This window comes from Ixodes scapularis, unplaced genomic scaffold (genome assembly GCF_016920785.2).
Source record: "Ixodes scapularis isolate PalLabHiFi unplaced genomic scaffold, ASM1692078v2 PGA_scaffold0__279_contigs__length_252992795, whole genome shotgun sequence".
NCBI classification, from domain to species: Eukaryota; Metazoa; Arthropoda; class Arachnida; order Ixodida; family Ixodidae; genus Ixodes; species Ixodes scapularis.
The window spans coordinates 251,233,412-251,254,659 of NW_024609835.1; the positions used below are offsets into that span (position 1 = coordinate 251,233,412).

At 44.2% G+C, this 21,248-nt stretch overlaps 1 protein-coding gene across 1 annotated transcript; it reads right to left on the minus strand.

Moving 5' to 3' along the window:
* Positions 1-41: 41 nt before the first annotated feature.
* Positions 42-18,278, minus strand: LOC120839951 (trypsin-1-like; the record flags this gene model as incomplete). The annotated part of the gene is made up of 5 exons (XM_040210353.2): positions 18,275-18,278; positions 18,071-18,156; positions 14,478-14,579; positions 10,291-10,298; positions 42-135 (listed from the first exon to the last, which is right to left on the minus strand). Coding segments are annotated over exons 1-5 (294 nt in total), but the record flags the coding sequence as incomplete, so codon positions are not given.
* Positions 18,279-21,248: the final 2,970 nt, after the last annotated feature.

Below are 21,248 nucleotides of genomic sequence, written 5' to 3' on the forward strand. Positions count from 1 at the left end.
TTGGCTAGTCGCACGATGGCGACGTCCCTGTGCAGGTGCACGTAGCGCGGGTGCAAGTACACGTGCGTCACGCGGACCTGGATCTCGCTGCCCTCGTGTACCGTTTCGTCGTGCTCGCCTGCCCGTACATACAGGCTGGACGGAAGGACCGTGCGGCCGTAGTCGCTGTAGAGAACGCAAGCGTACAAGTTTTGTGCAAGGTACAAAACAGAAGAGATGTGCGATACTAAATACCTTCTGCATTGCGCATTAAGAACCGAATACTTTATGAACAAGGTATTTAGAGAAGAAATGCAGCCTTAGTGTTTTAGAACACAAATATTTTAAAGTAATTCAATTGCTTTCGCAGATAATTGAAAAGCAGACGTACGTGCATATTGATATCCAGTATTTCCACGTTAAAAATAAACAAAAACAAATAGGTCGTTCCACTTACAGTAACCCCGCTAAAATTCATCTCTTATGATTATTTTATGCACCCTTACCATATTTAGGTATTTTTACGCTGACAAAGCACAATTCTAAAGCAAATTAGCGATAAGCAAGAAACCGGGTAAACATAGGTGAAAACCGAATCGAAATAATGCCATAAACGTATACATTTATGGCATTATACCTTCATGGCAGAAATAGTTATAAACATAAATAGAAAACCACTATAGTGGGTTTATGTCTATTTTTTATAACTCTTTCTTCTGCACATCTTCATTGGAACACAATCTTTTTTCACTGACTCAGAAGCTTTCATCGCTCATGAATTGCCAGTATACAGTTGCCAATCTTTTTGGCAGCACAAATATGTTTTTTATACCTACCATAAGCATAGCCAGCTGAAAATCAAACCGACTTCCCCCTTTATAGCCTTCAGTAAAGGCATCTCCATTAAGACCGCCATAATTGAACACTGTTTAGTCCTGCACCCTGTTAATATGTTCTTTTCGGTTTGAATATATCTAACTTTATGAATTCGATAGCAGATTGTGCTTACTCCCCGCGTAACGCCACCCGAGCCCAGAACGTACCGAAATGAATAAATAAATATTTCAAGGGCCAGGCACCTACCGTGATTTTTCGCTGACATACCCACTCAGCTAAGTATGTTTAAAGTAATTATTGAACATACACTAAACCAAAAATATTTGGGTGTGGGGATGGTGGCACGTCAACAGTGCACAGTAACAGAATGTTCGCCATGTATTTTCAGCTCTTGCCCGCCTGCACTCTGATTTCTGCGCATGGAACGAGTCATTGACTTTACGTGGGCCATACGCCGCAGAAGCAGTCGTCATGGACGATGACCCACACGTTCGTCGACATCACTGAAACGGATCCGAGGCAAGGTGACGCCGCGGATCAGCACGTTATCATCGATGGACAGCGATTGCTACCGTCATCGACTGGACTTCACTCTGGTGGCAGCTTCGGCTGTACTTATGCGCCACTCGACAGCTTTTTCGCCAGTGGGGATGGTGGCACGTCAGCAGTGCACAGTAAGAGAATGTTCGCCATGTATTTTCTGGTGAGTAACAATGTCTCCTACTTCTGTAAGCGAAGAGACGATATTTTTTTGTTCGTGCTGCCATCCCCAACGGCCTGAATATCTATTGCATACCAGTGTTTTTGTATTTCGTACGTCTGTTTTTCTTGGAAGGCGTCAAGCTAAACCCTGGTCATGATACTCTAAACCTGCAAACCGTCCTTGATAAACTGGATACCATGAACGCATCCCTTCTTTCTGAAATAAGAATTATCTGCGTAGGCCAGGAAATTCCAACTAAGTCCTTGGCTGAATTAAACTCGCGGGTATCAGTAATTGAAGACAACCTAAGCGACGTAAAGGCAATAAAGGATGGCATGACTTGCGTAAAAGACTCGGTGACTAAGAAAACAACTAGTGTAGACCAAGTTCGGCTCCGTTTCGATGAGCTGGAAGACCGCTCGCGTCGAGAGAACCTGATGTTTGGGGGGATTAATGACGCACCAGAGGAGAACATGGTCTCAGTCAGAGCAAAATGTGATTTCCCTATGCAAAGAAAAGCTTGGAATAGACCTGGGACCCTTACATATCAATCGAGCACATCGCATTAGTCGCTCCGCCCCAAACAAAACACGTTCTATAATTGTTAAACTGACTCTGGGTGAAGTGCGGCAGCAGCTCCTATGTTCCCAATCTTCGCGACAGCAGAAGACTTCTCGCTCAGTACACGTAGTGCACGCAGCAAGCTAATCGAATATGGAAAGTCACAAGCAGCTCCTTTTAAGTTCTTTCAACAAAGTTTTACTGAACGGACGATGTTACATCAATGACCAATCTGACGACACTATCTTTGAATGTGCAATTTAACAATCAGCTAGTAAAACTAGAATTCGAGCACGTCCAACTCGTGAAAATGGGGCCCGACCAGTTAGTAGGAAAACAGTACAGTCACAACGTAGTAATGCCAGCGATACCAACACGTTGTCTCATTCTGTACGCGAATATTAGAAGTCTAATGCCAACGCGTGACGACCTGAAAGAGTTGCTTGGTGTCATGAATGTTAGCATTATTGCACTAACTGAAACCTGGCTCACGTCGGAAATACTAGATAGTGAAATATCTTTGAACTCGAGTCATCAATTTTCTTTTGATGTATTTCGTAGTGACAGGGTTTCAGGGGGACGCGGTGGTGTCCTGCTTGCTATTAATAATCGTCTTCAGCTCCGAAAATTGAGCGTTATATTAGATTTAGAAATCGTATTTGTTTCCATAAACTGTCTACACGGTGCAGTCATTGTCGGTGTCTGTTATCGCCCACCTTCTTGTAATATTTCCTTTGTTAGCAAACTGCATGATGCACTCTGCGACGGGAGAATGCGGCCCCCTTTAACAAAACTGGTTTTGGTTGGAGACTTTAACTACCCAGACATCGAACGGGGCAGCGACGTTGCATCAGCAACTGCGACTAGGAATGAGTCTAATCTTTTAATAAACTTGTGTCTAACGTTTATCTTCGAGCAACTAATTGTAACACACCCAACACGAGTGACTGAGCCATCGCCCTCGGTCCTTGATTTAGTCTCGCGTGGCACAGTGAAATAATGAGAGATGTAAATATGCTTAACGGCCTTAGTGATCACAAATGCATCCACTGCTCCTTGCACATTAAAAACGACACGGCCATGGTGTCCTGCCGCAAACTTTGAGTATATCGAAGAGCTAACGTCGACCTCATTAACATCCGCATCAGCTCTCTTGTGGACTCATATATGCCTAACTTTTTGGATCGCTCTGTGCAGGAGAGTCAGATTCTTTTCAAAGAAACGCTACTTGCCCTAACCGATAGACACATACTGCTAGTACAGTTTCAGGAGACACATACTGCTAGTACAGTTTCCTGTCACAGAGCTTCAGTCGCTCTGTAACAGGAAGAAATAATTGTACCGACGTGCACGTCTTCTTAACACTGATAAAGGCATGGTCCTGCTTTTCTGTTGCTTTCGCACCTTACAAGTCAGCCGTCGAAAAAGCCAAAGCACAATTGTATCAGCACGACCTTGCCGCTATCCTCAAAAGTAACCCTCAGAAATTTTGGAGCATAATTAATCTCCAGTATCGTAAACCAGACTCTTTAGTAAATGACAATTGGCTTTTCCTTACCGATGATGACGCTGTTGAAACTTGTGACACATTTTCTGCCGTGTTAAATCATACTATCATCACATCACCGCCAGATAATTCACCACTGTCCGTGCCACATACGCATTTATTATTTTTTTTTTTTTTGAAAACGGCGCAAGTTAATACACGCGGTCAAAACGACATTGCCACCAGGAGCTGACGACTTAAACGGTAAAATATTGAAAATGACTAAACCGTTGTCAACTGCTTTTCTAACATCATTATTACAACAATCCTTAGATACCGGTGATGTTCCCGACGACTGAAAAGAAGGTCAGGTCATTCCGGTTCACAAATGTGGCGATTCTCACTCCCGTCTAAATTACCGGCCAATATCATTAACTTCTGTATGCTGTAAGCTCATTGAACATGTCATTCATTCTCAAGTTATGCAATTCCTGGAACAGAATAATTTCTTTCTCCCCAATCAACATGGCTTTAAGAAACACCGTTCATGCGAGACGCAGCCGGCCGCATTCTGTCACGATAATCATTCTTCTGTAGAAAAGTGTCACCAAGTTGATGCCATTTTTCTCCATTTTTCTAAAGCTTTTGATCGCGTTTCCCATAAACCTCTACTAGCGAAGCTGTCCACACTGTCTCTTGACTCTTCCCTTCTAGCCTGGACCGAAGGCTTTCTCCCCTCTCGAAGCCAGCATGTGCAAATTCACAGCTGCCGTTCTCGATGCGCTCCTGTAACCTCCGGTATACCTCAAGGAACTGTTCGTAGACCCCTATTTTTCCTCGTGTATATTAAAGACTTCCCTTTTGCATTATCTTCTAACGCTCGTTCATTTGCTGATGACTGCGTAGTCCACAGAGCCATATCTAACACAGACGACTTGCGAAACCTACAGGCTGATCTAAACCGAATTAACGATGGGTGTTTAAAGTGGCAGATGCTACTAAATACATAAAAATCCAAATGCCTCTCTTTCTATTGAACGCGTCAACATTTTCACTCTGCCTACTCTGTTGGTAATCTTAATATTGATTCCGTGTCAACTTACAAGTATCTTTGCGGTAACTTCACTCGCGACCTTTCTTGGAAAACTTATATTAATACTATCATCTCCGACTCAAACCGCACTCTTTGTCTTTTACGCCGTAATCTTCGTATCGCGTCCTCATCTGTGAAGCGACTTGCATATGTCACATCGGTAGGTCCGAAACTAGAATATGCATCGTCAGTCTGGAGCCCCCATCTTGAATACCTTGTATCCGACTTAGAATCAGTTAAAACTCGTGCCACTCGCTTTATAACGTCTCAATACTCAAGGTTTGTTAGTGTTACTGAACTTAAAAGAACTTTACTATTAACCCATTTGTGTTCACGCAAGCGCATCGCTAAAGTATGTCTTTTTTACAGGTTTTAGTTCGGCGATCATCTACACAATTAATTAATCTTGCAACCTCATCGCATATAACCTCGCATTGACCACCATTCAAAAGTTGGCTTTTTTTTTCATTCGAATTAGAGCATTCCTTAAATTTTTTTCCCGGCGACATCTGTGGACTGGAACGGCCTGCCCGAAGCCATCGTCTCTGCTCAAGATATCGATTCGTTCCGCCAAATGTTAACCTCGCATTTTTTTTTTAACCCACTCCTTTATGTAAAACCCTTACTCAGGGCTCTCAAGGATTATAAATAAATGAATAAATAGAAAGGAATAAACCTGAAATAAAGATATTAAGAAATATATAGGGAGAGGTTCGAATTTTCTGTCTAGGTATTGAAGTTTTGCCTAAAGGGCATATTCGCAGAAAGATGATTCTTGCGGACAAGTTAGTGCTTTCTTCTTCGATAAATGAAGAATAAATGAAGACATTGGCCGTTCTAAACAATAGCCGGTTCCCAATAATAATGGTGTTAGCGCCGATCAAGCATTTGCCGTAGTGCATTGGGGTCGTTGTTCGCGTGAGCTTTTCCCCGACCATTTGCTTACTGAAGAAAATCGGGGGAGTTACGTTCATGAACGACGGTCCAGCAAAGCGCCTCGGTTAAATTTAAAGCCTGCAATCCAGGTAACCATTAGCCCGCCGGTTACCTCGGGGAAACTTACATAATTTTGCATGGGAGAGGCTCTGTGCGAAGGCCCGAGAAAAAGGTATGGGGCAAGAGGACAAGGTCACCGCTGAGCTGTCATTTAGTGCTTTGAAAACGATTCGTTGGTGGTATGATTGGCTCAGTGAAACTCTAGTGTAGTTTACACTCCAATTTCAGGGTAAACTGGGTTGAACTTCGTCGAACTTTTGTTCAGAATTTCAAAGTGCGTCAAACTTTTGAGCTTAGAAGAATATAACTTTGCACCTCCCTACAGAAGCTGTCGGGAAACGCAAACACAGAAAGACAAGAAGCAAGGTAACATATTGAAATAGCTTGTTTGCAATGGTGGAACTTCGTTATGGAACTTTGTGTCCACGGCGAATCAATCATAGACAGTATGTGAGTTTGCGGTGACTAAGTGTGCCTCAAGAATCGTGTTGTGTGACTTGGCGGATGCACGTATAGTCGGTGACAACTCAAGAAGGTAGGGATCCAACGCTGGAGAGGGGAGGAGGAAACCCCCTCTCCACGCCGCCATTGCGTTCGCTTCCTCCTCTGTCATCTGCCTTTCTCTCGCCCTACCTTATTAACGTGCAAAATACCATATACATTTGTTAGGATGCAAAAAAAAAAAAAAGTACAGCAGAAATAGTACTTGATGACTTACCTTGAACACTGGGGATATCTCGATCGTTTGGTTAAAAAGAATGTAACCTTTCCGTCTTATGTTACTTCTGTCAATTAATATGTCTGAACTCAAAAGAAATCTGCTGTAAAACTCGGAGCCTTCATCGACCCACGCTGGCAATTCATATTGATTTCTTTGAGTATGCTGGCTGGCTTTTGGGTTCGATTTTACATAGGTGGAACGAACGCCAATTCTTGATTCATATACTCAGAAAGTTTCATTGAACTTCAATTATATGCACATTGGTGCGAAATATCAAAATGATGCTCAACCTTCCAGCAGGTAAGCGGGGGGGGGGGGGGGGTTAAAGTAGGTAGGTACAACAGCCCTGCCAGTGAAGCGGCAAATGAGTATAGACTCTAAGAAAAAGTGAGCACCCCCCCTCGTCATCCTGCGTTTTGACGGCTGTAACTACCCCACAGGCTTACTTAAAGGGCAACTCCACTCCATTTTTATAAATTTTGGGTTATGATTTGTTTAGTCGAAGCCGGCGGCCCTGCATCACGAGATATAATTTGTTTTTCGGTAGTGTGTATAGTTTTGTAGATATCACGAATCCAAGTATTGATCCGGCGGCACGGCGAAACCGAAACTACCAGTTGAAGCAGCTTGGCAACACTGATACTAGTGGCGCGTCGTCGGCATGACCTAGTTCTTGTCCCGCGCTTCTGAGCCGACGCGCCGATAAGGTCAGCTCAATCGCACGTGGAGTTTCAAAACAGAAGGTTAGATGCACATTTTCTTTTTTTACCGCTTCACTATGTTAATATGCACCAAATGTAGTAAGTTTTAGTGTGTATTTATAAATTTGCCGGCCGAAAAGCGAATCCGACTGCTATAAATATGACGCGGTCGGTGCCGGCGCAGCGTGACTGTATTTGCTTTTTGCTCGCGGACCGAGAGAAAACGAAATAATGGGAGATAGATGGACAGATATATCCACAAGTGGTCTACGTTGCTAAGCTAAGGTGCCTTTATGTGAACACTAGTTAGATCAGCCGCGACCTGCTGCGTCCGGCCGATCGTGATGGAGCAGCCGGCGGACGGTACGCGAACAGCGACGGCACCGCATCGTTCTTCAAAGACGCCTGTTTCGTGCAGAAACCCGCAACAGTCAGCAGCCGCAGATCCCGTGTGTAGGTGTCTGACGTAAAGTGCTGGGAGCAGAGCTTCGCGTTGGAGCTCAGAGTCAACGGTCTTCCGAAGTCTATCCGGCAAACGGCACCGACCCACACCTTGTGCCTCTTCCGGTCTCTTGGGAACTGGTGGAACCGCAGCTCCGGGTTGCGCACCGGGTTGTTGGTGCAACCCAGAGCACTACAAATCCTGCTCGACATTGCCCAACGCGAGTCCGGCGAGTCTCTCCGGTTCCACGACGCGCGCGTGAGCGAGCGGCACCGCTTCGCTCTCTTCCGCGCTGTCGCGGAAGCAATGCTGGAGATTAAGGAACTGCCTGGAGGCTAATAAAAATAAGGAAACACAAAATAACGTGGTAAACACCTCGTGCCGTCAGCAGAATCGCAGAATGCCATGGAAAACGAAGCGCTCGCGGCGTCCGTACGACAGCGTAGGACTAGAACTACGTCATTGCCCTGTGTTGCTTCACTAGCTCACTCGGTGCCAGCGTTGCTCACCCGCTTTCGGGCCGCTAACCGAGCCGGGAGAACATTTTTAATATTGGTTTTAATCGGTAACGCGGCGTCGGTTTGTCGTAATATTTTGGGTATGACCGTATTTTGACCTCCTAAAGAGATATCAGTCGTTTCGATATGGTCGACTTTTTGAGTGGAGTTGCCCTTTAACTACCCACTGGGCTCGAGCCATTGAGAGTTAGCACCCTGTTGGCAGGCGACAAGCATGGGGTAGTCACGTTTTATAAACTCTTGAATTGAACATTCAAGTGCGTGCAGTCGTTCAATAGTAAAAGTCACTTCAAAAATCTCAAAAAGTACTTGAAACTTGTTTTCTTTGTGCGTTGGTTATCATTTATTCAAATTTGAACCGGTCGAAACAAGCGTGTGGCTCAGTTCGCCTAAACTGGCAGAAAACAAACAAGTACAGGCAACCTTGGTAGGCACCTGCTGAAACCCGTGGCAGATAAAAAGCATCCCGGTTGTCCTTTTTGGTTCCGTCGCGGGTTTTACCATGTACAGCATTAAACAGCTGGCAGCTGGCGTCGTGCTCGAGGAATTTAACCAAATCTCTAGAAAAGCACAGGACGCTACGCACAGGCGTGAGTTGACTTGAATCTTCGCCGGACGAGATACTCTCGTCGTCTTTATTGTGCGGTTCAGTAAAGAGCGTGCTCTCAATAAAGGTGTGATCGGTCAGTTCTGCGTGCAGATCAGTTGCAACTGGCCTCCTCGCTTCCGCCGAACTTGCGCGCCTGTCGTACCCAATTTTTTTGCTTTCAAGTGCACTGAAGTATGAAGCATTGAACACCACGACTGAGGCCGGACAGGACGAACGTACACAGATATCTGGGATCATGTCCGTGTATTTCACTATTTCTCTGTCTCGAGGTACATGATTCCCCTTCTCTGGTTCATTTGGCACATTTCATCGAGCATACTCGATAAAAAAATGCTTCAAACAAGGCCGGTTCAGACACTAGCGTTTGACAGCGTTCCGTCGAGAACCAAAAGCCACTCACCGGCACGTCTGTGCTTCGTATCAAGCGTGGAATCCAATTCAAGGAATCATCTTGGCACGCGATATAAGCAGCGGGGATGTCCTGATTTCTTGCTGCCGCGACGCAGTCAGACTCACGCAGTCAAACACTACTGTCTGAACCAGGGTTTAGATAATTTAGCATACGTATTTTGCGTTCGTTGCAGGTGAAGGCACGGGCCCGAAAGCAGCAATTCTGCACTGTCCTCTTGGCGCGAGCGCGAGCGCATAGAACGGATATTTAGCGAAAAGAAGAAAACTGAAATAACGCTTCGGGGAGGACCGGCGGACGGGCTTCGCTAAAATCACCTGCGCGTGCTCAGTGTACTCAACGTGTACCCAACCGCCGCTAAAGTCAGTCTGGATATGTGAAAAGAGAAAAGAAAATGCATCAGTGTGTTCAGAAAGTTGTGATTGCAGAAATTGGTTTCGATAACTAATACAATTAATTAAACAGGCTTCTGTATACTTGAAGTGTAGGCAAGCGAGAAAACGAAACTGTTCGAAATGTGACGTGTAGCAACTATTCAAATTTATTTATAACCTGCAGTTCACTTTTGCAATGGCCCTACATTAGAGATACGAGCGCCTTCCTAAGGGCAGAAGAGGAAAAGAATATATACGGCTAAATCTTGCACAGTCTTTTCGTATTTATCCAAAATATGACAGTGGTCACCATCCTAATCGGTCACATAAAATACAGCAGTATATAAGCTGGTGGTGTCGACTAGACGTGCGTATAGGAATGTAGAGTGTCGATATGTGATGTTGTATCTTGTGCTGTTTCTGAATGCGTTGATGTGTAAAATGCTGTGATGTCTGTATGTCGCGTATGAGTGAAGTGAGGCGTGGTTATGTTCATAAGGCATTGTCTGGCAAGGCGCTCAAAGCAAGAATTGCTGGTTTCTTTTTTTCTTTAGTTTGAGCGCTGTCGGTTAGGTGGCGCGTGTCGCCGCCCAGCTCAAGGAGTCGCGCGTTGATGTGTCTACTTATTTGAGTGAAAAACATGGAGACGTTCCAGGGTTCCACGTAGCAGCCACAAAGGGTTCGGTCTGGTTCGGTTCTCGGCCTCTCGTCCAAATGGGATCAGTCCCATAGCCAGTTGAATGGGTGTTCCGTGCGGTGAATAGCGCCAAGTGCGTGCACAGACGCGGTGAGGATTACCAGGGACTTGAAAGTGGATAACGGATGCTAACAGGTGAGCAGGAGCGTTGAACGATCGGAACCGACGCCGCTTAAATCGGTGATGCTTCGCCTCGCCGCCGTCAACCGAAAACGCCAGATCACTTGCGGCAAGCACAGCAAGCAGATGCTCTGTTCAATAAAGACATCATTCCATTTGTCGCTATTTTGTTTCCTTCTTTAAATGTTTTCTGGCCGCGAAGTAAATGCAGCCGGCCTCGCGAAAGCAGTCGCGGACAAACCCCCCCGAATGCGCCCCCCCCCCCCCCTCACATCGTCGCCTCTACTCGTATTAGGTGCGGTGCCGGTGCTTCAAAACGCGTTTCGGAGTGCTTTGTGCGCACGGAAGGCAGCAAACGGGCGTACGCACTTGAGAGTCGTATTTTAGCAAAAAGCAGTCCAGCTCGCTAGGCCTTACTCGTATTGCTCCACTGTCGCTTGCCAGCCGCCATGTTGCTTTTGGGGGTGCTCACTGTGATTACCTGCTGATTGCGTGCCGTGTGACTGCCCATGGGGTTGTTAGTATAACGAAGGGGGGTAGCGATATCTGTGACGGCTTCTGACTACCCCAGGTGTAGTACCCTACGACAACCCTTTTGTTGAAAGTGTACCCCTTTTCGTAAAAGCGTCTCAGGGCGCCTTTATTACTTTGCTTGGGTGCTTCACTCAATCATTTTATAGGTAACCGGAGTGGCGAGCGTTTGTTGACAGAACTCTGTAGCTGCATTTGCGGACTGGGATTTCTGAGAAAAGTGTAAATATATCTACACGTAATTCTGGATACTCAATTTGTGATCAGCGGCAATCGGAAGTCGCCCTTTCCTCATACTTCCCTGGCCAGCAGCATCTCAGAATTAAAGTGCACTGTTGCGGGGAACGTTTTTATGGTACTCTTTATCCTCGAGTTTAGAAGTACAGAACATGTAGATGCCGTTTAATATTTTAATCAAGTTGCCCAAATACTATTAATATGTTGATGAATTGGGTGTAATATTATTTTATGAGCTAAATGGAGCTCAAATATGCTTATTAACAACATTTAATACAGAAATAATGTTGCGGCACCTTTATAGTTCGAAGCTGTTCATATTCATCTATTCTATTCATCGTATAAAAATGCTTGAATGAGATAGAAGGGCAGCGCTCACTAAACTTCAAGCCAATACGACATTGTCTGGCTATGTCAAATTTTAATGCGAAACGTTCTCTGGCTGCTTGCTCCGGATTTTCCGAAGCCGTGGCCTGTGACGTCACGCGTCGCCACAATGACGTCACGTGACCTATACACCAATTCAGTTTCCCCGCTATATTTAGCGGGAAAATTTACGTTGCGTAACCTCGACACAAATACAGTTTCCCGCTAAACTTTGCGAGGAAATCGATGTTACATGCTTTCATGTCAAGTGAGCTATATACAAATTCATTTTCTCCGCTAGTTATTCCACGACATTTGACGTCACATGTCCTACATATAAATTCAGTTTCCCCACTACCCGTCATTCTTTCCATGCTATGCGGACACAGGCCGACCTGGTGGGGAAAGTCAATGGGTCAATGGTGAGGAGAGAAGTCAATGGGGTAGAGACTAAATACTGGAGGTTACTAACGCTAAACCACGAACGTTTCACGCAGCTACACAATTGCGGGGCAATCTGCCAAACAATTCTTTTTATGCGATTGCTTCGCCTACCGGCCGAGCCACGTGGTGAAGCTTTTATTTCCCTAACCCTGCCCTGGAAAGAAGTTCTGCTGCTGCTATCAATTGAGTTCTAAAATGCCGTAAAAATAAATGTTTGGGCTACCAATTCCCAACGTTCAGATTGAAGGACACTACATTTACGACTTGACACTTTTTTTACGGATTATTTCTTAATCTTGGGGTACATTGAAGCAACTCCTCGTGTTGCTTTCACTTTAAACAAATGAGAGGTAAAATCATGATACAATGTGATACATCGTGTCGCAATAAATCCGAACGCAGCCTTCTGTATGGGGCAAATGAAGCATTGCTAAAAACGTTGCTTGAGTGAGCTCGTCGTAGTCTCGATGTAGGCGCAGTGTCAACGGCTTAGTTTATCACCAGAGCCAATGCTCCATAACCTCGCTATTGTGGTCTGTGTCTCTGCGTTTGTACGTGTACGCTCTCGGACGTATGGTGAGACGGCGTACAAGGGTGTCTGATTTCATTTACATAAAATAAGCCTCATTTAAACGATCCAAATCTACTTTTAAACGAATAAATATTGTGTTTCATATATCAATGCTTACTGTTATGCGAGTTTGTGTTGAATCTTTGAAAACGTGATCTCTTTTATTGACACGGGCAAGAGGGAGAAACGAGACAACACGATGCGCTAACTTCAACCGTGTAATCCTCAGAAATACGCGAGAATATATGCTCAGCAGCGCGATATCCCACCGCTCAACCAATCCGGTACCCCGCTGCAGCTCGCAAGAACTGTTTTTTTTTCCGCCATATTATTTGAAGCGACGCTGGCACATTCATAGCCGTAACTTTCGATTAGGTCTCCCCCTAAAATTTATCTTACACATCTATGCTCCGGACTGCTGATAATAGTGCATGGAGTGATCACAGAATTTCATCTGCAGTCAGGATAATGCATCGACAGATGACCGTCTCAATGGCTGTTAACTTTTTGGTTGTGTTTGCGCAACATTAAAAGGCGTGTCGTACTACACGGCGAGAGTTTAATTCTGCGTGTGTTGCCTTGTAACACGGGAGGGGGGGTTCCCGCGTTTGTTTTTCCAAGGGAGGTCTATACAGGATTATCACCAATCTGGACTGCAAACGTAGAATGGAAACCTGAGGACCAGCTTACCTGCTGCGCGCACAGGAAATTACTCTAAAATTTCAGGAGCGCCATTTTGCAGTCATAAACATCAGTGTGGAGATGCGGTTTTGAAATAGTGGTTGTTGCTGTCGTTACTACTCTAATATTTGGCAGTTCTAAGCAGATAAAGAGCTATCTTCTAAGATATTTTGGCCATTGGATTGTAAAGGGCGATTAATCCGTAAATTATTCCAAAAGGCAAAAAATAATAAAAGCCTAATCAATCGAAGGCTGTGTCTCTGATAGCTGAGTGGAACTAGAGAGGACTTTCTGAGTTTTTATTAGAAGCAGACACGCCTCTGTTTTCGAGCCTTCCTTTATAATAAGCGTTGTAAAAGCTTACTACACCCCAAAGAGTAAAACAAATTGCATGCCGGGTGTTTCGAGGCAAACAAAAATTCCGATTTTATCTAAAAAAATTATTATAAACTACAGTTTGCCGAACGCTCGTCCTCCGACTAAACGTACCGCGAGCGGTAGAGGTTGAACGCCATATTTTCAGAATTATCAGCACAATAATTATAAACAATTTAAATAGCAAACAAAAAACATTTCAGTTAGAAAATGCAGTCCGTTCACAATAACAGATGTCATACATTTGCAAAAATTCGCGAATGTTCATGGTCACCATTTTCTTCTCTAAACTCTTACAAAACCGAATATAAATTTATAATTGGATACGCTTTATTATGAACCTCCGGCATTTTGTCAATTTGGGATTTGGGAAGGAACGGAGCGTTTGGGATTACGTTGATAATTTTCAGCAATGAGAAGAAAAATTCGTTCTTTTTTTTTTTTGGCAAACACAATTTTCAGACATTTTTTGCTGAAATAGTGTCATAATTTTGGGAAGTGGTGCCAGCAAACTAAAAACACCAAGCGCTTCACAAAAATAAAATCGCTAATTCAAACTTTACAATCAAAGTAATTTACTTATTTTCGTCGAAACTTCTATCAAAATAAATTAACCAACGTATTTTACGTGCAAAATTGACTCTATTGATTCTTTGGAAGTATCAGATATTGAGGAGCACGACCATTTATTGTAAATGATATATAGCAGCATCAGTGTCTTTGGCAAGGGATGTTTTGTTCATAGTGCGTTTCGAATCTATTGAAGTATTCGTAAAAAAATTTTACCTTTTCGTTGATATTTTTTTATGTAATCATAAATTCCGGCAACAATTACGCAATGGAAGAGAACTAACATTCGGTAAGGAAGATAATTTTACCTGTTTTCACAAATCACATCTAGTATTCGACTTTACATCTGAGGAAACTTGAAATAGTCAACCAGATTTTTGTACAATACATGCAGGTATCTGCTGCTTTCGTGTTTGTTCACTTCATTCGCAGGAAAGAAGTGGGACTTACTCGACTACGCAGTGGCCAGCAGTGAGAACCCAGCGGTCGTTGAGCAACGCTCCACCGCAGAAATGGCGCGTGAATCTCCCGGAAGGATCAAGGTTGCGGACAGACACCTGCGAATAGAAATGAAACCTTCGCATGGCACGACTTTCTTATCTCATGTAGATTAAACGGTCTTCTAAGAGAAATTTCGGCTATTTGAATGTAACAAGGTGAAAATTTCTTCCGTACTGTCTTTATTGGCATTGAAACATGGGTACACTTTGATTGACGTATTCCTGGATATTTGCGGGGTAATTTTTTTCCAATTATTACATTTACGTTTTGCATAAAAACGCTCATAAATATCCAGAGAGCACATAAGCGGTGGCTGTACCACAGGCTTCCTGTGCTGAAGTGTAGTTGAGGCATTAAAAAACTGGCGCCCTCATTTCGGGTAGTACAAACTCACCTATTGGGCCTTGCACTACTTGTAGCGCCTTTGCTGAGTTTTTGTTTTTTTTCTTTTTCTGTAGTGCTGAAGAACGCTAAATGCATCTTTCGACGTCCAATATCAGGTGGATTCAACACCTCGAGACAATCTAAAATATTCTATTTATAGCACCACCGACAAGGTACGCGTCTCATATATGTATGGTTACGTGGAACATGTGGCATGCCGGCGCTTTTTGCAGCGAAGCTGTATATGGCTAGGGTTCCGTGGATTTTTCATGTGCGTCAACAACAACTCGCAGCGCCCTCTATTTCTCGTCGTTTCAAGCGCTTGCGTGCCTAGTTTCCTTCCGCTCTTCCCGAGTTTCGTTCCCGTCGCGCGTGTCTACTTTCCGTCGGGTGGCGGTCCCGCCCGGCATGTCTAGTTACCTCCGGCTCCTCGGGGCGGCGACAGTTGTCTACACGAATGTATATAAAAAAACCAGGAGGGCAAGTTTCCGTTCTCCATTTTCAATTTCACTTCTCTTCTCCCGTCGTAATGCGGGGGCCGCGTGTAGTCCGGTCTCCCGAAGAGCATCGCGCCTACAAAGAGCAACGGCGGGAACGGCAACGAGAATGTCAGCGGCGGCGGCGGGGGGCAAACACCACCGAGGGAGATCGTGCATAAATGTGCTCGTACCTTTGTTCAAAATGCTGTGTCACGTCTGTGCCGTGTGCTAAACGATATCGCTGGTAATCCACCTTCACAAAGTGGAATGGCTCACAATTTTGTTACCGTATTCTCTCTCTTATTTTTTTTTTTTTTTTTTTTGTTGGAACACGTGAAACAGCCTTTTTTTAACTCACGCTGTTAGAACCTTCGCTTTCGCCTATGCTCCGACGGGGTTCGATTATTTTGTTATTTCTTTGTTTTTTCCTCGTGATGGCGGTCCCCGCCAGAGCAATCACGCTTCTACTTGTGTGAGAGTTTGAGAAGTTTAAGTTTGTACTACCTAAAACAAGTCCTAGCAAGTCCCTTTTCGCACGCTCCCTGGGCAATGCCAAAGGCCTATGTTGCGATACTCCTTATCTCTTCTGCTCAGTACACTTCCTCCTACTATTTCGTAAACTGTTGTATATCAGCATATTCCGCAGAATGGCTAATACCCTGCTTTTTGGTATGCGTCATTCAGGAACACAGCACAGTCATTTGTTTTGTTCTTGAATTAGCGTGAAAGAATGAAGTTACACTACTTATTTTGTCCTGTCTGCCAGCTAACGGACATATACACCGTCGAGCCTTGCATATGTCCGTTTGCCTGCGCCCAATACAGTGCCACTATAGACTCGAGTTACTGATCCGACTATTAACATAAATTTTATTCTGCATAAATATATATAGTTTTTCCCAAAGCAATTTTAAAATTATTTTTCCCCAATACGCCTGTTGTCCTGACATCCTGACATCTGGACTGTCCGAAATCACGACGGTATGAAGGCAACATTACAAGCAGCGTTTGTCCATCATTTGAAGGGCCACTGACAACCTCAACATCAATATTTGTTATGGTCTCTAACGCTCCAGGGGCGTCTGATATAACCATAACAAAATTGCATCGCGAATAAAAAAATCCTTCCTGCAAAACACCCGGTCAAAATTTTCGCCCTCTCCTACCACCAAGGCGTGCTCCTCCTCGCTTCAGGTTTGCGATTACGTAGCAGGTGAAGACATTTTTTCAGAAGTTTAGAATTGTCGCAGGTTGCATTCCTCCAACATTTATTAAGGAATTTTATCAAGTATATTTTTTACGACGAAGATAAACGCGCCATGATGCTCACATAGAAATATAAAGAAACTCAAGCTCAAAGTTTAGGTGACAAGACATCGGTCCCCTCCTATTCTTTTTTTTTTATTCTTTACGTGGCGGTGCCCGGCGGCTGTGCTGAAGAAGTTGAAACAGATCGGGACGATAGGGCAGCAGGCGAAGTCTGTGACGAGGTCTTTTTTTTATGCCAAATAATCTCTCGGAATTCGAGAGAGCAATAGTCAAGGGGTCACAAAGTTATGGTTATGCTTCGCGTCCATCAGCCAGGTTACCAAGACATTATTCGCCTCTTTACATTTTTACAATTCGTTTCAAAGTCACTAATTAGAGCATGGCTAACAAAAACTAAATGCAACAAAAAAGTGACACGTCATCTGCACCCAGAGAAAGCACAGGTAGCAAGGGCAGAGCGAAATACGTGCGCGAACGGCCGGTTGGCAAACACGAGCTCCAGGAAATGCTGAGTTTAGAGAGAAATAATGAAAGGAAGCTAAATAACCTTTTCGCTTTGAAGTAATATAAAAATGCCGTAAGTGCATCATTTCGCCATCAACCTGACAGGATCTGGCGAAAGTTACAAAAAAGATTTTTCGAAAAAAATGGGTCTTTGCTCATGCGCCGTGTTCTAGCTATGTTTTAGGCGATCCCTGGCAATTTTTTTCTCCGTTTTCAACCAAAAACAGAAGAATGTTGGGGTTTCCAGTGACCCCTTAAATGCTGTCTTTTGTAGGGCAGAAATTATGTTTGTTTTTTGTTCACACTTTGTAGATATTTATTCGAGTCAAGACAGGCATAACTGATCCAGTATGATCCTAGTGAGCTGTGTTTTCATTTCGATCGCGTTATGGAAGTTCATGGGCGTGTTTGTGTGAATCCCGCCGTGCACGGAAAAGAAGGGGGGGGGGGGCGAAGAATACATATATAATAATGACAACATAAACTATTGTTCCCCCTCTTAATTGGAACTTTTGGTTTTGATCCCTGCTGAATACCTTTTAGAAAAAAATATTGCAGAGGGCGACAACGGAGCCTTTACGCAAAGACCACGCGAGAGCGCCTCTAACGGAATCTTAAGAGATTACAGCCTAGGAAAATTAACACTGGTGCTATTTAGTCACTGATAAGGTGCGGACGGCAGGAAGGAGCTTCATCTTTACCGCATCCAGTGCGAGCGCTCTACTTTCGACAATGCCTCGGCGACTTCTGCACTTCGAGCACGCGGTCGGAACTCAATCACAGCGGAAGGCATAAAGCGCATGCTCAGAGCGAGATTTTTTTTAAATTCTTTGTTGTCTTTTTTTATCAGCGATTATTGTAAATAAAATACCTCTTTGAGTTCGTGAAAAGATTAAATATAGCAGTCTTACCTGCCATGGGAATTCCCCTTTGAAAGCGCGCGTTCCTCCGATTATGTTGAGGGACGCGAACTCGTCTGTGTAACTCCGTCCGCAAGCTGAAAAATTCACAACTGTATCAACTTTTTTTAATATTGATGTGCTTCTTGGAGTTTACAAGGAGTAAAAAATTATTTAGAGAAAAGAAAATATATATATCTTTTTTTTTCGTGTAACCCATATTACTGGATTACGGGACCTTCTCCGCAACAGGGCCTCCGACAAATACACCTGTAGCTTTCGAGGCTTGAGGGCAAGCAAAATCGAGTAGCTTTGGGTCGGTTTTCTGTCGTGCTTCGCCATTCTCGCCACCAATATTTGGGTTTGTGATAAAACAAACACTAAGATTAGAAAAATGCGAGACTAAAAATTATAGTAAACCTGTTATATAACGCTTCGGCTCGGGTTGCAGTGGTATTTTGTTGATCACCAATATTTTTTACTACTCTCAAACACTTTGTCGGTGGGCTTGGAGAGACGCTGAGGAACGCTTGTAGAAGCCAATATATTGTGCATGCCGGGACGTTAAACGAAAAGCAATTCGCAAATCATCTGCTTCTTGTACAGGAGTCGCGGTGTCGTCAGTACGGCGTGGTGCTCTAATTGGGTTTCATGGAAAGGATGGCAGGTAGAATTGAATGCTAGATTCTTTGGTTTCTGCCCACTACTTGGTTTCTTAATCTGTCAATAAAAGCTCGGCGTTTTTACATCATCGTAACCCCTGTGCAAAAAGGAAGCGAGCTTCCGCTCCGCATAGCGAAAAGCAAAGGGATCGATGACTGTTTGAATTAACCGCTGAAATCGATTCCTCAACGTAGGTACATTTTTATTTATTTATTTATTTTTTTTTTCACAGAGGTGGCCGAAAAACGTGCATTAAGCTTCTAATATTGTCACTGAACTAAATTGTCCGAGTAATAAGTTAATAACCAAAAACTTGAAATCCCTACGAATGGCATCCGTATGGTAGCGGAAGACGTCTTAACATTACAGGCGAATATAATATAAAAATAATAATAATAATAGTATAAATAGCTTTATTTACCATATATATATGGTGGGAGTTGAGTAAAAACGCTGTCTAAGCAGCTTGACTGGTCCTCAGCCCCCTCACAGGTACAGAGCGGTTGCAAAAGCAAAAAATAAATTATGTCAAAGAAAAAAAAAAGTCAATAAAGGCCGAGAGCAAACGGAAAACACCTACGAGGGAATCAGTGTAATTAGATAATTACTTTGATAGAAAAATATCTCCTAATATCAAAGCAAAGAGCACACAAAAAATAAAAACGCCCACGAGGGAGTCAATGTAATCACATAATTACTTTGATAGAAAATGTCTCATTATATCACACATCCTACAAAAGTCTATATCAAAATTATACCGGATTATTTTGTTCAGAAACGTTGGCATTGTTTGTTTTTTTTTGATCATTTGTAAACCATAGTTAGTAGGAGATGCATCTACTACTCAGAAATCGGAATGGCGAGTGCAATATGTTATAGGTTTGATTCTGAGGGATGCTAAGCGTATGAAAAAGCTGTTTATATCTCTATATTCCTGTTCATATTTGACACACAGTCTAAAATTATAGTACTGAAATACATTCAGAGCACCCAGCCCAACAAACATTTGGTTAGTATGAAAATTATATGGCACGTTGCCTACGATCCTTAGCACACTTTTCTGCAGTAAAAATAGTTTTTGCAGATTAGTTTTTGTGGTGGTACCCCAGGCCAGATGACAGTAGTTCAGGTGAGATAAAAATAATGGGTATATATGACAGCGAGTTGCCAGGACATTCATGATTTGTGTGTCGCCTGCACAGCTACTCCTTGAATGGGCTGCGATGCCTGGGCAGGAATTCCCTGTTGCCTGACAAAACGTACCTCAAAGGAAGCTCTCACAAAATTGATTGCTAATGCGTTCGTTATGGCAGGGCTCGTACGACGGTCACTCTTGACCGAACTAGTCATGCGGTCAAACGCTACTGTGAGAATGGGATTTGACCAAAAAGACGAATTCACCTCTCTAACCCGTTTCATTTATGGAGTGTAAACGAAGGAATCTAACTTCAAATGTTGAGCTAATAGAAGTCTCATATCACAATGCACAGGTCCGCCATGATATCCGAGACATTCACAAGGCGGTGGCCCAACGTGCTGGCGATGAGCCGCGACAATCGCCCAGTGACCCGGCACACTGTGGGTTGCGAAGCGTTTACCAGGTCACTAGTTACCGTGCATCTGAATGCACCAGCGGATTAGAATTGCATCGGATCAAGAGCTGGAGCATTGGGGGGACCGGCAGACCACGATCGTTCTCTCACTCCTAGAGCGACAGGGACTTAAGGAAACTGGCCACCGTCGCTTTCGTAAAGCAGAAGCGCGCAAGCAATTCGCAGTCATTGAACACCTCCTCGCGCTCAACCAGTTCCTGAAACGACGCCGTGAAACTGGAAGGCTCTTATGTTTGCTGCGGTGCAGGAGTTCGTCTTTTCTGAGCACCAAATCTACAAACTCTGCAGGTAATGTGTCGGCAGTCATGACAGCCTTATGCTGTCATGGTTGCCATCGACCGCCTCGAAGGTCAAGGAACTTCCGTTCCGCGAGTCTTGGCCCGAGACTTGTCAAGCTTGGTTCTGCGGCGAGGCGTGCTCTTCAAGAACAACTTCGGAACAAGCAACCCTGACTGGCTGCTGGTTGTTCCGGCCAGCCTGCGAGAAGAAATCTTTCAAGCATGGCACGGCGACCCGACGGCTGGACACCTTGGCTACAGCAGGACGCTCGTCCGGATTCGTGACAAGTACTACTGGCTGAGACTCCCTAAAACAGCCTATCTGTCCACACGGAAGTGCCATGAGTGACAACGACGCAAGAGGCCTCCGATGAAGCCAGCAGGACTCCTGCAGCCGATAGCTGCCCCGACTACGCCCTTCCAGCAGGTCGGAATGGATTTACTTGGGTTCGTTCCCAACATCGACGCAAGGAAACCGGTGGATTATCGTCGCGACCGATTCTTACACGATACGCCGAGACGAAAGCCCTGCCATCGGGAACAGCGCTGGAATTCGCCAGGTTTTTCGTGGAGTCCATCCTCCTTCGACACGGCGCATTTGAGGTGTTGATCACAGATTGAGGATCATCGTTCATG